The 14,846-nt window shown below is 48.5% G+C and overlaps 1 protein-coding gene across 1 annotated transcript in view; it reads right to left on the bottom strand.

The window, feature by feature from the left end:
- Nucleotides 1-877: 877 nt before the first annotated feature.
- SYNM (synemin) overlaps nucleotides 878-14,846 on the bottom strand; it is a 28,605-nt gene continuing 14,636 nt past the window's right edge. Inside the window, 4 exon segments of the mRNA XM_060617769.3 lie at nucleotides 878-4,703; nucleotides 4,706-4,756; nucleotides 4,759-7,521; nucleotides 11,214-11,284. Of these exon segments, the coding sequence (XP_060473752.3) occupies nucleotides 3,814-4,703; nucleotides 4,706-4,756; nucleotides 4,759-7,521; nucleotides 11,214-11,284 (3,775 nt within the window). The 3' untranslated portion in view covers nucleotides 878-3,813.

The raw sequence follows: 14,846 nt of genomic DNA, 5'->3' as shown, positions 1-14,846 counted from the left end.
AGAAGAGACACGAGACAGAAGATCGCTCTCTCCACCACGTTAGGTCTCAGCAGGAAGACCGTCTGCAAACCAGGCAGAGAGCCACAACCGGGCATCGAATCTACCAGCATCTTGATCCTTCACTTCCAGCCTCCAGAACTGGGAGAGAGAAATGTCCATTGTTAAAGCCTCCCAGTCTGCAGTACGCTGTCATAGCAGCCTGAGCAGACAGCCCATGCTAGGCTTTGGGGGAAAAAAGTGAATTCTGATGTTACTTCTTCCTGTCTTTCTTGGAGGATAATATCTTGCAATCACAGAAACTAAAATATATTTTAAAAAATTTAGTCCCCACCCCAAGGAAAGAATGAATATAGGAATGTCCCACCCAAATGTCTCCCATCTATTAAATGTGTGAACTTCAACACGAGAGAAAGACTATAGATAGTCATGGGGAGGGGGTGGTAAAAAGTTAGACAGGTAAGGGTACCTAATAACTATTCCTTTGTCTCAATCTACTGCAAGTTTTTCAAGCACCTAAGAAACAGCCAGGATTAACTAACCACTCCGATTTGCACTCAAAGTAACCATTTTGGTGTGCCGAGGACGGTCCTGGTTTTAGCACTGAAACCATGTCCCGGGGGACCCCTCCATCCCAGGCAAAACAGGATGGCTGGTCACCCTACTGACACTAGCCTTCCAGGCTGTGATGACCACGTTCTTACCACAAACTGCCCAGTCTATATTTGAATATGAGCCAGCTGGTTTTTGCTCTGTCTGCTACGCTTTGTAGTTTTGTGTTAACAGTATCAAGTTCTGATTTGGGTAAAGGGCCAGAACTTTCCATACATATTCTCCCCAGTGATTCCGTGCAACCATTAAAAAAAAAAAATCATGCATGTAAAACACATAGATGCTTTAATTAGAGCTTAAATAGAAACCACAAAAACACCTACTGGAAAACATTCATTCTCTTTAGGAACAATGTGGAGGTTTTTTTTTTTTTTTTTCTTAGATTTTTATTTTTATACATTCTTGTGACATTTCCCTTTGTAGGGAACAGGAGCTTAGAAAGATGAGCTTTGTAAGTGATTCCATTCTAAATATACATTTGAAACAAATGATATCAAAACAACCAGTGGGAAGGTGAAAAACATTCCATTAATACTGTTTTGTCTATACAACAGCAAAAATTGGTTCTGTCCCAACCCACAAAGTTGATTTCTATGGTCTCCAGAGCGACTGGTTTTAAAGGACACAGAACCTTCAGGCGACCTTCACAGTGTGGAGGGCATGCCTGCTCCTGGGTGATCCAGAGACTGAGTAACCAAAGACAGCTCAGGAGTCCATATTGGTAAGTACTCTTGGCAGGATGCTTCTTGAAGACATGTGTTCTAACATGGAAATATAAATTAAGACCTAAGATATTTTCCAAAGAGAAGTGGGTCATGATATTAATAATCTGTCCCTGTTAGCACTCATTCACAAGATCACAAGGCAAGAGAGGGACATTAAAGTAAGCCCACTCAGACTCACATAACAGACTCCCCATCCTCAGTCTGTGTCGCCATCAAAACAGTAGGCTGTCACCTTGACCAATAAATCACTTCTACAAATACCATTACCAATTACAGCTAACATAAAATCGCCCATCTTTGACTATATGAGAAACAAGAAGGCTTTGTTTGCCAAGCCATCACCTCTGTACCAGTCTGTGACAATTACTAGTTCATTTGGAAGATAGCAAAGGTTTAAACTTGCAGTTCAACTTTTTCTATACCCCGATTCACAGTGTTTGTAAAATGGATCATCCTGAAAACTTGGCTGCATTTCTCCTCCACTTATTAAGAAAATGCACTCTCCCTAAACTACCTGCTGTAGCCATTTCTAGGAGCTGAGGGCCACTGTGTGACATCCCCCCTCCCCCCACCGAGGGAAGACCCTCATGCCATAACCACCACCCCCAACATCATAACCCACTAGAGGATGGCATTACCTCCAATCACTATTCCTCAGTGTCCTACTGGCAGTTCTAGGATTGTTACCGGAAGTACAGTTTAAACAATGTTATGTGCAAGCAACTAGTTTGGATTAAAATAATACTGTGCTGCTGGAGAGGTAATTTCTGTGTGCCGCTACCTTTAAAGACGAAGCCTTAAAAGCAATACCCTTATGTAAAATAAAACAAACCCAGTAAAGCACACTCACTCTTTCTAGTACCTTCAACTTCACGGTGTGTACCTGCACGTCAGCATCCCGTGGCCCGCGAGGGTAGGGCCTTTGCCTTCCTCCAGGGCCCCTCCTGGGTGCTGGGCAGCAGGAGAGGCACCCAGTCCCTCCCACAAAACATCTTATCCTATGTAACATTAGTATTCTCTTCCCTGGGCAAAACACCCCAGCTGTAATGATTTCTGTTGAAAATGCAAAAACGGGGGCGCCTGGGTGGCTCGGTCGGTTAAGTGTCCGACTTCGGCTCAGGTCATGATCTCACGGTCTGTGAGTTTGAGCCCCACGTCGGGCTCTGTGCTGACCGCTCAGAGCCTGGAGCCTGTTTCAGATTCTGTGTCTCCCTCTCTCTGCCCCTCCCCTGTTCATGCTCTGTCTCTCTCTGTCTCAAAAATAAATAAACGTTAAAAAAAAAAAAAAAGAAAATGCAAAAACGTCCTCGAGGTTGGTTGTCATTTTGCATCACCCAGACTTCGGTCCCTTTAGCGGTGCGTTGCAAGGCCTTCTCTGGGAGGCACAGTCCACCCTGTGCTTCCAATGTCACGGCACAGGATCATCTGGCAAGCCAGGCTCTAGCTTGAGCATCATCAGCATTCTCTTTACTGTCTTCAGGGTCTGCCTCCCGCCAGTAAAATTAAATGTGTAGACAGGGCTAAGGGTTAAGGTATGGAGAAGCTTAACACTCTGGCGGGAGCTGGCTACTCCAGAACTTAGGTTGTAACAAACAAGAATACTTAGACTGTATGCTACTTAACAACCCAGTGCTGTGAGAAAGGAAATACAATAACGCATTCCCAACAGTCACTTTCCCTACACATAAGCCCAGGGTGGGCTTCTAAGAATTTACACGAACATAGCAAGCGTGTGGACTTGGAATATCAAATGGGCTGAAGCTATCCTCTCCATAAACAAAAATACTATATGTTTTTTGGAGTTCTGCACATAGAAAGCAATTCATTCAAGTCTCAAAGTGAACTTAACTTTTTCCTAAATTTAGAACCATTTAGGTTGTTTTTTTTTTTCACTTTTATCTTTTATGGAAGCAATCTGCTTCTTTCCTAGGATTTCTTTTTGAAAAGACTTGGAAAAGTGACAAATGTACGCATTTTTCCTTTTAAATGTTAGTTGATTATTTCATACTAGCACATGCAAATAAAATTTACTCTTAAATATATTACTTTAATCTTGTTATCATATAGGCATCTTACTATATTGTTACCATTTAGGCATTTTCCCTATAGAGAGTTGATTATAACTTCAAACAGATGTGAGGCATTTCCGTGACCAGGAGCAAAATTGGTCGAAACTGTCTCAAGCAGTGGAGAGAAAACTCCAGAAAAAGGAACTTTTAAGACTAAAAAGATAAAAAAAATATTTGTGTCAAAGTTCCAACTCAAAAATAAAATTCAAATGCCTTCAAAGGCATGAATTCATTTGACACCTTTACAGATTATAAAGTAAAGTGACATCGCCTGGAGCGCTCTTTGGAGAAAGTAAGAAAAGTGGGGAGGTCTTCGTAAAGACTGAGCCTCCCTCCTTCAAAGAAGTAAAGGCCTCTGTGTGTTACTGTGTTACCAGATAAGACACCACTGAAAACAAAATATTTGCTTATCAAAACCAGCGGCCCTCACTCTCCTCCTCCTGACTGTCTAGATAGAGGAGGGCAACTTTCTTTTCATCCGAAATCACCGACCTTTGGTCTACCATCCTCTGTAGCTGCACCGTCTTGTCAAACTCAGCCTGCGCCTTGCCCTTTTCCCCGGGGACCTGGTGTGCGTCCCCGGAAGAGCCCTGAAAGCTCACGCTGGCCACCCAGGCATTCCCACTGCCCCCGTCTCTCCAGGCCCCACGGTCAGGGGCACCACGAGCCGCCGCTTCCGTCCCTGCGGGGAAGAAGACCGTGGTGTCTTGCGTCCAGCGGGGGCTCGCCTCCACGTGACTCATGTCCATCTGAAAGGTAAAAGGAGAGTCTCTGGGGCCCCGTGCCACGTGCCTGAGCACCCCGCTGCCGTCTGCCAACTCGCCTAGCTCAGGGGAGCCCGCTGAACCGGCAGGTGCAAGCGATTTGGAAACGGGCTCGTGGAAGACAACCCGTTCAGAGGCTGTGGTCTCTGTGTGACCCAGACAAATGTGCCTAAAGGCTCTGCTCATGCCCGGTGTCTCCTCTGCCCCTCGTGCATCTCCCACACTGGCCTCCTGAGGCCACTGGGAACTGGCACTTTGGGAGGTGCTCTTTCCGGTCATCAGGATCTTCCCACCCACAGCGGAACTACGTGCAGCCTGGCTCACGTCTGCCGAGCCCTCTCCATGGGCACTGCTTTCTGAGTGGCTGAATTCCCGGGGCAGGGGAACTATGTGCTCAGTGGTCTGATGCTGCTGAGCCCAGACCGTGACCTGCCTGACAGATGTGCCGTCCCCTGACCACTCTTCAGTGCTCACGGAAGCTTCCCTGATACTCAACGCCCTTCTGTCTGGAAGGGGGGCTCTGAACTGGATCTGCTCCCCAACCCCTCTCTGGGGCCCACCTGAAGGTCCTTTACAGAAGTCTGGGTACTGACTCTTCTGTTTGAAAATAATCGCCAACCTTCCCCGACCCAGAAATGGGGCCCTGAAAAGTAATTTCCCTTTTAGCATGAAACTGTTCAGAGCCAAATACACTGCGCCTCCCCGCTGTGTCCATATCTGTGGACAGCTCTATCGGGCCAGGCTCTTCTGTGCCCCCTGCCTCCCGAAAGGCAGGGACAGACCTTTGGAAGAAGACTTCCTGGAACACTTGACTTTGATCAGGACTCAGGGTGAAGTGCCTCACAGACCAGGTGGCTCCTGGCGAGCTCAGGGCCGGACTTAGGTCCCCTTCCCCACTTACCTCCACCACTTGTGCAGTGGGTCCTTCTCGTGAGACTTGCTCAGTCCTCCAAATCCCAGTGGGGTCTACTTTAACACGCCTGACAGACCGGCTTACGTCCTCTACCACGTGTGACTGGGCAAAGCCCCTCGGGCTGGTGACTTCTACCGTGGCTGACACAGGACCCGGGGAAGCGACCTGCTCCGTGCCCTGAGAGGCCCGGCTGGCATCGCCCTCCTCACCGCCGGGGCGGTACAGTTCCTGGGTGGCCCAGCGCTTGAAGCGAAAGCCGGCAGCCGGGGGCTCCTCTGCGGTCTCCCCGTCTGGGCTTCCAGGCGCCGGGCTGTGCCGCCTGGCCAAACTATCTCGTACCACTGACTCCACGGTTTTCTCGATTTCACTGGCTTCGTCTTTGCTCAGCTCCTCCAGGTCTAACTGATCGGCATCCACGGTTCTCGAGAGGTTGACTTCGGCAACCAAGGTCACGGACCTACCCCCGGAGGTGTGGACTTTCTTTACGTCGACCGAAACGTTCTCGGGCCCGCCCTGACCCTCTCTGGTGAGAGCAGACAGCTCTTCCTTCATGCGCTCCGGAAGGCTCTCTTCTAGCTGCCCAATAACCTCCACCAGCTGGTGTCTGGGCTCCTTGAAGGATCCCTTAATGGACGTGTGGAACTCAGGTGGTATTTTAATCTCCTTCTCAATGACTGTGGGCTCAGCATGAAATTCACCACTTCTAGCTTGTTCCTTCCAGTGAGTATAACCCACCTCCTCCTCCACAGAAGGTTCTGAGATGTCCAACGGCTTCACCACCTTCTCCCCCAGCCCATCATCCGTCTTTATTCTTCTCCGCGTCCCTGGCACGATTTCATCTTGCCAAGAGTACCTGATGGTGGACTCTTCTTCAATGTGGATCTGCCCATACACCGAGCCCTCGTCTCTGTCCTGCCCCGCAGGGTGCTCATCTGGGGTCGACACAAAATAACTCTGCTCTCCCTCTGAGTCACCCGCCTCCGTTACTTCTTCGACGTGAGTTACATTCTCTTGGGGCTGCTTGGTCTTTTTATGCTGATTACCTGAGAACATGATGTCTGTTTCTCCATAACCTTCTTGCTCCTCACCCAGCCCCTTGGAGCCCGGAGACACATCATCAACCTCCTCCACTTCGAAGGGGGTAGAAAACTCCTCTGCCTTCTCACCAGCAACATAGCTCACGGGCTCCTCAATGATCTCCACGTTGACCACCCTTGCCCTCCCCTCTCTTCCTTTCAGACCAAGGTTGATTATGTCTCCTATCATCCGCTCAGCCGATTTTCCTTTCAGGTCCACCTCCTTAACATCCTTGCTCAGAAGATAGTCCAGGCCAGCCTCGTCTGAAATATCCACCTCTTCGGTCAGTTTCGACTCCACGACTATCTCAGTCTTTGTTTTCCTGTCGCCGGGAAGCTCCTTCCTGTCCATGTAAGTGACCTTCGTGTCCGGAAAAGAATTAGCAGATGTCTCTGTATCAGGAGACTGGGTAAACTGCTTCAGGATACTGGACACGATGTTTTCGGCTATGGTTTCGGTCGTGGAGTCACCCTTCGGGGAGCTGGTGGTGTCGCTGCGGTCCAGCCTGAACCTGGCCTCCCTCTTTTCCATGCCTCTGCCTGCACCGTCACGAGCATCCCCCTGGAGGGGAGTCTGCAAACCTTTCGGGGCCACCCCTGGTGTGCTATCCTGGGAGACTTCTAGACTGATCGGTACCTCTCTTTCTCGAACACTCTTCTCCTTCGCCGACTCCTTCCCTCTCTCCTTTTCCCTCATTTGCTGGCTTTCTCTTTTTCTTGCTTCTTTATCTAACTTTGTCAGCTCTTCCCACCTTAGATTCCTCTCCTCTGAAGCCTTCTCTTTGGAATCAAACACCTTCTCTTCCCACTTTGTTTGGATGGCACCTGGCCTGTTTCTCTCCTGCTCTCTCGTGACATTAGCCCCCGTCTTCTTTTCCACAAGGACGGTTCTCTCACTTGACCACGTGCTTTTGGAAGCACCTGTCGACACATTGTCCTGATAGGGCTTTTGGGCAAGGGTGGGCTCTTTGGCTACATTAGCAGAGGCGGCCTTTGTACCCGCGGTTCTCGGTCTTTCGGGGAATGTTTTTGCTGGAGCCTCAGTATCCCTTAAAAGACCGGGCACTGGAGAGAAAGTTCTGACGCTGGCTTGGCTGTTGGCAGGTTTTTCCTGAGAGTCGGCAGTTTTGCCGTCAGTTTTCTCCCACCGGGTAGTGGTTAGGGAAGAATATCCCGAGCCTAGGAAGCCACTGCCCGCAGCACCTGGGACGGCGGGCCGAGCTCCGGGCTTTGCCGACAGGTGAGAGCGCTGCGCCAGGCTGTGGCTGAAGCTGGCCAGAGGTGCTTTCCGCCTGGGAAACAGATTTCGTTCATTTTCCCTCTGCAGCACCGTGCTGGCATACTGATAGGATGTTTTTCTGAACTCTGCAGAAAACGACAGTCATCATTACCTCTCTCATCTTAAAGGCATCACTACAGGTCAAATCCCATCCCATCATCATAAATACAAACTATTATGGCAGAAAGGGCATTTACAAATGAGCTATTTTCCACCCCCAAATCATTGATTTTGGTAGTTTAAAAAAAACCCGTTACAATAAAATGTAGCACTATGCATGCCATAGCACAACACTTTGCTCTCGTTGCTGATCTTCAAATATCATCCACCTTCACAAACATCAGCAAACGTGAGCTCGCGCAGCTCGGCACGTGCATTCGAGAAGCTGGGCGCTAGTCTCTGTGGATTAAATTTCACAGTACCGTGATAGTTTGGAAACATGCATTGCTGCTTTGTTGATAGCCTGAGTTTATTTTACTTATTTCCGTGGAGAAGAGAGCTTCATTATTACAAAGTACGAGATCACTCCACGCTAACTGGCAGTCTCTCTCCCCCATTTAATATGCTCTGATTTGTCACTGGTTTCCATGTTGGGCCAACAAGTATTGACGAGGTTAACTTTTTCTAAAGCTCCCTGGCTTCTTCTATTTTTATACTTCTATTTTTTTTCTTACAAACTGTCCATTTGAAAGGGAGCCAGAGCAGGAAGCTGACCAGTCACCAACACTACAGTCTGTTTTAATGTCCTGATCCTGGGCTCCTTGCTTTGCTCCGGATGGTCCACAGAGGGTGCTTACCCTCGGGGATGTCCAAACTCCAGGTGGGTACCTGCTCTCAGGCATAGCAGCTGGTGGGTTAGAATGTGGTCAAGAGCACCGTCCACCCTGAGAGCGCCCCCTTGTGCCCACCACACCCCATCCGGCTGAGCCTAGCAAAGCCCACTCTCCACCCTTGATCTCCCTGTCACATCAGCCAAAGCCAAGGGCCTCTTTAGGACAGAGCTCAGGGTACAAGAGAAAGACCAGGCCAGGACATTTTCTCCAAGATTCCTCCTTTCAGGTCAATATACTGATCTTAAACAGAGAAGCCCCAGGGGCGCCTGGGTGGCTCAGTCGGTTAAGCGGCCGACTTCGGCTCAGGTCACAATCTCGCGGTCCGTGAGTTGGAGCCCCGCGTCGGGCTCTGTGCTGACAGCTCAGAGCCTGGAGCCTGTTTCGGATTCTGTGTCTCCCTCTCTCTCTGCCCCTCCCCTGTTCATGCTCTGTCTCTCTGTCTCAAGGATAAATAAATGTTAAAAAAAATAAATAAAAAATAAAAAAAAAAAACAGAGAAGCCCCAGAAGATGAATCCCTGGGAAACTGCAAGAACCATCTGATCTTTAATTAAGGTTCACCAAGAAATATGGAAGATGACAGACTGGTTTTAGGCTGTCAACCGAGTGTGGGCAAGTGGCCAGAATTATTCTATACAATATTACAAAAGAAACATAAGTGTATTCATAAGTATTGATAAATTCACTATCTAAGAACACATCCGTACATTTATTCAGTGAACAGTTAACTGCGTGTATATCACACAGGACACACAACTATCTGGAAACTCAAAGCCTATTAAAAGAGTTCACAACTGGTCCTCTTTATTCTAATGCTACTTTCTTTTAGCCTAATCCATAACTGCTAAAATAGATTTAGTTTGCAAATACTGTCTCTGTATCCTTTAACAAGCCAGATGAAACAATCAGTGAATGAAACAAGTTAACAGAGGCCCCCAGTAACCCTCCTGCTGAGTTCTCGCTAGGCTCCAAGAACTCAGCTAGTCAAAGATTAGCAAGCCCTGGCCCTCAACTGGTGGTTCTTCTCAAAGTGTGGCCCCAGCCCTTTTCTCCTCTCTCCCTTCTAAGTGATGTGATGGACTTTCAGACTTAAATAGCCTCAAGTAAAAAATCTAAGTGACTGAAGTAAACCTTGAAATCTGGTGAATAACATCTTTGCTTTTTTTCAACCTTACTCTCAAAATCAGTAAGTAAACTTACTGGATATTGTCTAAGACCCAATTCCTACCAGTCACAGACACCTGAAACCAAAATTATTGTTCTGAATCAGTGACCTTTCAAATCTGTGAATTGCCTGCTGTTTTTGAAAAATAAAGATGGAAACTATTGTTTTTTTTTTAATATGCCACCTATCCAGACTGGCAGTTAACTAAATATTCTCCTGACAGATGTACCAAATATATGCATTCCCAATTTGCCATGATTTTGAATATGGTAATACTCATGCAGACCGAAACTCTGCTGAATAAGGTATATACTAACATACTATAAGTAATTTAATCTGCCTTGCTTAGCCAGAAAGCCCTTTAAGATTCTATATGGCTTTTAAGCTTTTCTTTTTTCCTTTTTAAAGTTATCCTACAGGTTTCTTAGGGCCTTTCTAGTGAACACTAACCTGTTCATTGGTTCCGTAGCTACAGGAAATATGACCTTTATTCTGTAGCTTTTGGCCTCAATCAAGACAGACCTTAGGGCACCCAGTGACACCTGCTACCCATGTCAATCTGAGCTGCCCGGGCCAATGCAGCTCAGTAATACAAATGGTATAACCGTTCCCACCTCTGCCCCCATGGGCTAGCGAGTTCCAGAGAGCAGACTACTTGCCGTACAAAGTAATACCTCCTGACACTTGTGTTAAAACTGTAAGATCTACCCTATGACTCAGCAGTAGCACTGCTAGGAATTTCCCCAAGGGATACAGGAGTGCTGATGCATAGGGGCACTTGTACCCCAGTGTTTATAGCAGCACTTTCAACAATAGCCAAATTATGGAAAGAGCCTAAATGTCCATCAACTGATGAATGGATAAAGAAATTGTGGTTTATATACACAATGGACTACTACGTGGCAATGAGAAAGAATGAAGTATGGCTTTTTGTAGCAACATGGATGGAACTGGAAAGTGTTATGCTAAGTGAAATAAGACAGGCAAAGAAAGACAGATATCCTATGTTTTCACTCCTATGTGGATCCTAAGAAACTTAACAGAAGACCGGGGGGAGGGGAAGGGGGAAAAAAAAGTTACAGAGAGGGAAGGAGGCAAACCATAAGAGACTCTTAAATACTGAGAACAAACTGAGGGTTGATGGGGGGGGGGGGGGGGGGGGGGAGGGGGAGGGGGAGGGGGAGGGGTGGTGACGCATATTGAGGAGGGCACGTGTTGGGATGAGCACTGGGTGTTGTATGGAAATCAATTTGATAATAAATTTCATATTGAAAAAAAATCAAAAAATAAAAGGGAAAAAAATAAATAAAAAATAAAAAAAGATATATATCCAGAAGTGGGGGGGGGGGGGGGGGGGAAACAACCTGTAAGTCTTTGGTCCGTAAAGGGTGTTCCTTCTGAAGGGTATGACAAACAAGTCCATGTCCACTGTCTCCTCGCCCTTCACCCCTCCCACCTCTCCATCAGCACCCCCCTCCTCCCCACTCACCACACTGGGTAGGAAACGCCCCCAAAGTATTGGCTAGATGAATAAATACGCTTACTAAACACTGTCCCATGCATTCACACTTACATTGCTATTTAAACCACAGCCTATCAAATAAAATCTGGCTGGTACTTAAGAGAGGCATGAATGACACTTATCTGAAAAAAAAAAAAAAAAAATCATACCTAATCCCAAATTCTTCCTGACAAATGATGCCTTACTATTTAACCATGGAATCAATCTGTTCATATAGAAAACACCCTAAAATTAAATATTTAGCTTTTCTTATATTTACCTTGTGGCACATTTTCGATGCGCTCAGTCAAGATCAGTATCTCTGGATTACTTTCTCCTTCTAGTAAGGCTCTGTAAAAATTAAAAAAAAATTCATCAGGAAGTAAAAGAGTGAGAAGTGCTGCTGTAAGCCATAGTATGTAGTATCTGGTCCATGACCACAGTGTCCCAATGTCACAGGACTTGTGTCTGAAGATACTGCACCACAGGGATCGAAGCCCACCTCAGTGGGCCTGGCTGGATAGAGCAATGAACATAATGTGGGGTGAGGGCTACAGACATTCTAGAAAGCCCTTCCAAGCCCAGGACAAGGAAAAGGAGGAGAAGAGAGATGTGGGCCTAGGAGTGGGGATCAGGGGTCTGGCTTGTCTGGGAAGCGGGGACAGGCCCATGCACAGCAGATCTCCCCAGGGCTAAAGGGCCCCAGAATAATCATAACTCCCACAGGGGTCTTTCTGGAGTCACACGTTGGGGGTCGACTAAGAGCAGAGCAAGGACTGACACTGGTTTGTAAATAAGGCAGCCAGAATGCATTTATGGTTTTTACACTGGGTGTCCTGGGGACATCCTGGAGAGAAAAGGGAAAACAAGAGATGGGAAGCGGGCAGGTAGAGGAGGAAAAGGACAGGCTGCAGACCACCTCTCCACCGTGTCATCCAGAGAAGCATCCTGGTCTCTCCTTTAATGAAACAGCAAAAGGCACTTGATTGGGTGATTCCTTTGGCCACATCCAGAAGTCTAAAACTGCAGTGTCTTCAGTAAGCTGTAACTCAGAGCCCTGGGGGAGAACGGGGTGTCAGGATCTGGGCCCGACACACCCGGCATGCTGGGACAGGTCAGCACCGGGACGACAGTCACTCAGAGAGACCCCGAGGACGCTGGCCGCTGCGGCCACAACAGTTGTCTTGGTTGCTAGGGCAATGTGTGAAGTCACTAATGTCAGTTCCAAGAAACACACTGTATATGGCAAAGGGCAACCAGAAGCTGGTCCCACTTGGAAATACTGATATTACCACTGAGAGCTGGGCACAAAAACGGAGGAGAGATGCCAGATCCGAGCAGGGACTCAGTGGTTCAGGCAAACCAGCGCCAAGTTCTATTTCCACTGATTCAAATGTGGTGATCCCCGTAAGTGCGAGAACCCCGTGGGCAGGTGGGGGATGGCCAAGGAAGAGCCCCCCTCCCCCTTCAGAGGAAAAAAGCAAAGACAAGGGCGAATGGGATCCCACTCAAGGTGTACGCGGCAGGGGAGGGGGTCTGCCACCGAAGCAGGGACTGAGGTACACACTCAGGAAGATGAGGGGCCCAGTCCAGAGCCCCAGCCCGTCCACTCGGGGCAGAAGCCAGGAAAAGGGACACCAACCCGTTAATCCCACATCCTCATGACCAAGCGTTTTAGGTTCCAGGAGGAGTCCGGGTCAGCAGAGAACTCAGTGACAAGGCAGGGCAGGGGGCTGGGTGTGTTCGGGATAAAGAAAATCCCCTGGGGGATAGAAATAGCTTCCCCCATCCCTCAAAGAGAATGCTTTTGTTCCTCTCTCAGGAAATCCAAGCGGTCACCAAACTCTGACTGAGTTCAGGACCCTGAGGGGGAGGCTATGATTACCGAGGAGCAGGCACCAGTCACCTGAGGGGGTCTGTGTGGTCACGTGCTGGTCACCGGCCCTGGCTAAGTCTGGGCACCGAGCGTGGCTCTGACCCTCATGAAGCCCTCCTAGCACCCCCCATCCCGCCCCACACAGGGCCAACAATAAGCATCCGGCTCAGAGGTAAGAGCACTGGAGTGCGGGCAGAATGTCTTGTCCAAAGGCACACAGCTCACCAGTGGGGAGGGTCGATGCAGCCCAGGCGCCCATCATCCCTGCAAGCTGCTTAGACCTTCCTGCCACGCCTAAGACATCAGTATTTCACACACATTTTCAAAAGAACAAATCCTGCAGACAGACCCTCCAGAACGTATCAATGAAAGCATATTCAACATCTTCTGGTGACTTCCATCAAAACGCCCCTCCAGGGCTCTCCCACAATGAAGCTTCTTCTGGGGAAGAACTCAGTCGTCCTCTCAATGGCTGGCTCCCGGAAGGCAAAGCGATGTGTCACCTTCTCCGCCTGAGTGTCCAGTGCTGAGTCTTACAGGCACAGTTAAGGGACTGTCATTTAATTCACACCTTAATTAACAGACACCTCTCCTGACACACACAGAGCCCTGCCCTGTGCCAACGCAGCTCACAGGACTCAAAGGACAGAGGCACAAACAAACTCTGCTGAGGAGACGCCAGAAATTTCCTCAAAAGCTCTAAAAAGAACATTTTTAGGGAACAGACTCCTACAACTTTAAGAAAAGGGTAGAGCGTTCTCTGGTTATTTCGAGAGCATTGGAGGAAAACGGCCGCCAAGCCGTGGTGACTGTGAGAAATGCCAACCCCCTGAATCACGAGCTATTAGTGAACATTTTATACAGCCCTGCAGGCTGGCAGCCTGTTAGAGCAGGAAAATAAGCAAACATGTGCAGGAAAACCAAGTCCCTGGCCTCATTAAGGAGTCTGAGACAAATCCATAGTGCGTAAGTGAGCTATAATGTGGCCTCTGGCCAGGCTCCAGGCCCTAATAGACCCCACTGGTCATCAGAGCCAGGCCCACGGTGGGGGCTCTCTGGCCGGGATAGATTATCCTAATGCAATTACAGGGCACGTCCGCTATGATTCCTCACTGGGGGCACAAGGCACGCCTCTGTCCGCAATAAGTGCGGACAAGAGTGAGGGAAGAGGGACAGCTGAAAGATGTTTCCAGAAGTGATGCCAGTGGAGCCTAGTGGGATGGTTCACAAAGTGCTTCCTGGCTAAGTGTGGGGGGGGGGGGGGCGGTGAGGGGAGGCAAAGGGGACAGAGCTGGGGAAGGAGCCTCAGAACTGCCTCCCTGGCCTCTAAGATCCAGAGAGGGTAGGGGGCTGCCTGCCACGCTGACTGGACTCAGGGCTGGGTGCAGGAGAGGGAGGCAGAGACAGAGGACAACATGACCATCCGCACTGGCAAGGCTCTGCCCCACACTACAGGTGTTTTGTGGAAGGTCACACTAGGGCCATGCTGCTTCTGGTCATTCCCTCTGTGCTCAGTGCTAAATCACGTATCAAAGGTCCATCCATCTGTTCTCGAGACTAGAAAAAAAAAAATCAAATGATCGACAGAGGGGCCAAGATTACTAATAAAACAGAGAAAGGAAGGAAGCATAGGGAGTGGTTGATGGAGAAACTTCCAGAGTCGGGCTGTGTGGATTCAAATCCTGGGCCTGCCACTTCCTCATTCTGTGACCTTGGGCAAGCTACTCAAACCCTCTGTGACTCACTTTCCCCATTTCAGAAACAGGCAGCATTCACCAGTGTGTGGTGCCGGTAAACTGGAAAATTCTCACAACAACGGCGGTCACAGAACAGGTGCTCAGTAAATGTTCACAATTGTCATCATCTTCTACTGACCTGAGAAGACAGCTAATTTTCAGTTAACTGAAGCAGCCCAAGAGGGGAAGAGTTTCTGGATAACCTACGATCCTGGTTAATGAAGGGTAACCCGTTTCTTCAGTCACGTGGGGAAGGCTAGCAACCAAACATAAGGGTCCATCCTTTCTGTCTCCTCTCCCC

This window comes from Panthera onca, chromosome B3 (genome assembly GCF_046562875.1).
Source record: "Panthera onca isolate mPanOnc1 chromosome B3, mPanOnc1 haplotype 2, whole genome shotgun sequence".
NCBI classification, from domain to species: domain Eukaryota; kingdom Metazoa; phylum Chordata; class Mammalia; order Carnivora; family Felidae; genus Panthera; species Panthera onca.
This window is presented reverse-complemented; position numbering and strand designations above follow the sequence as displayed.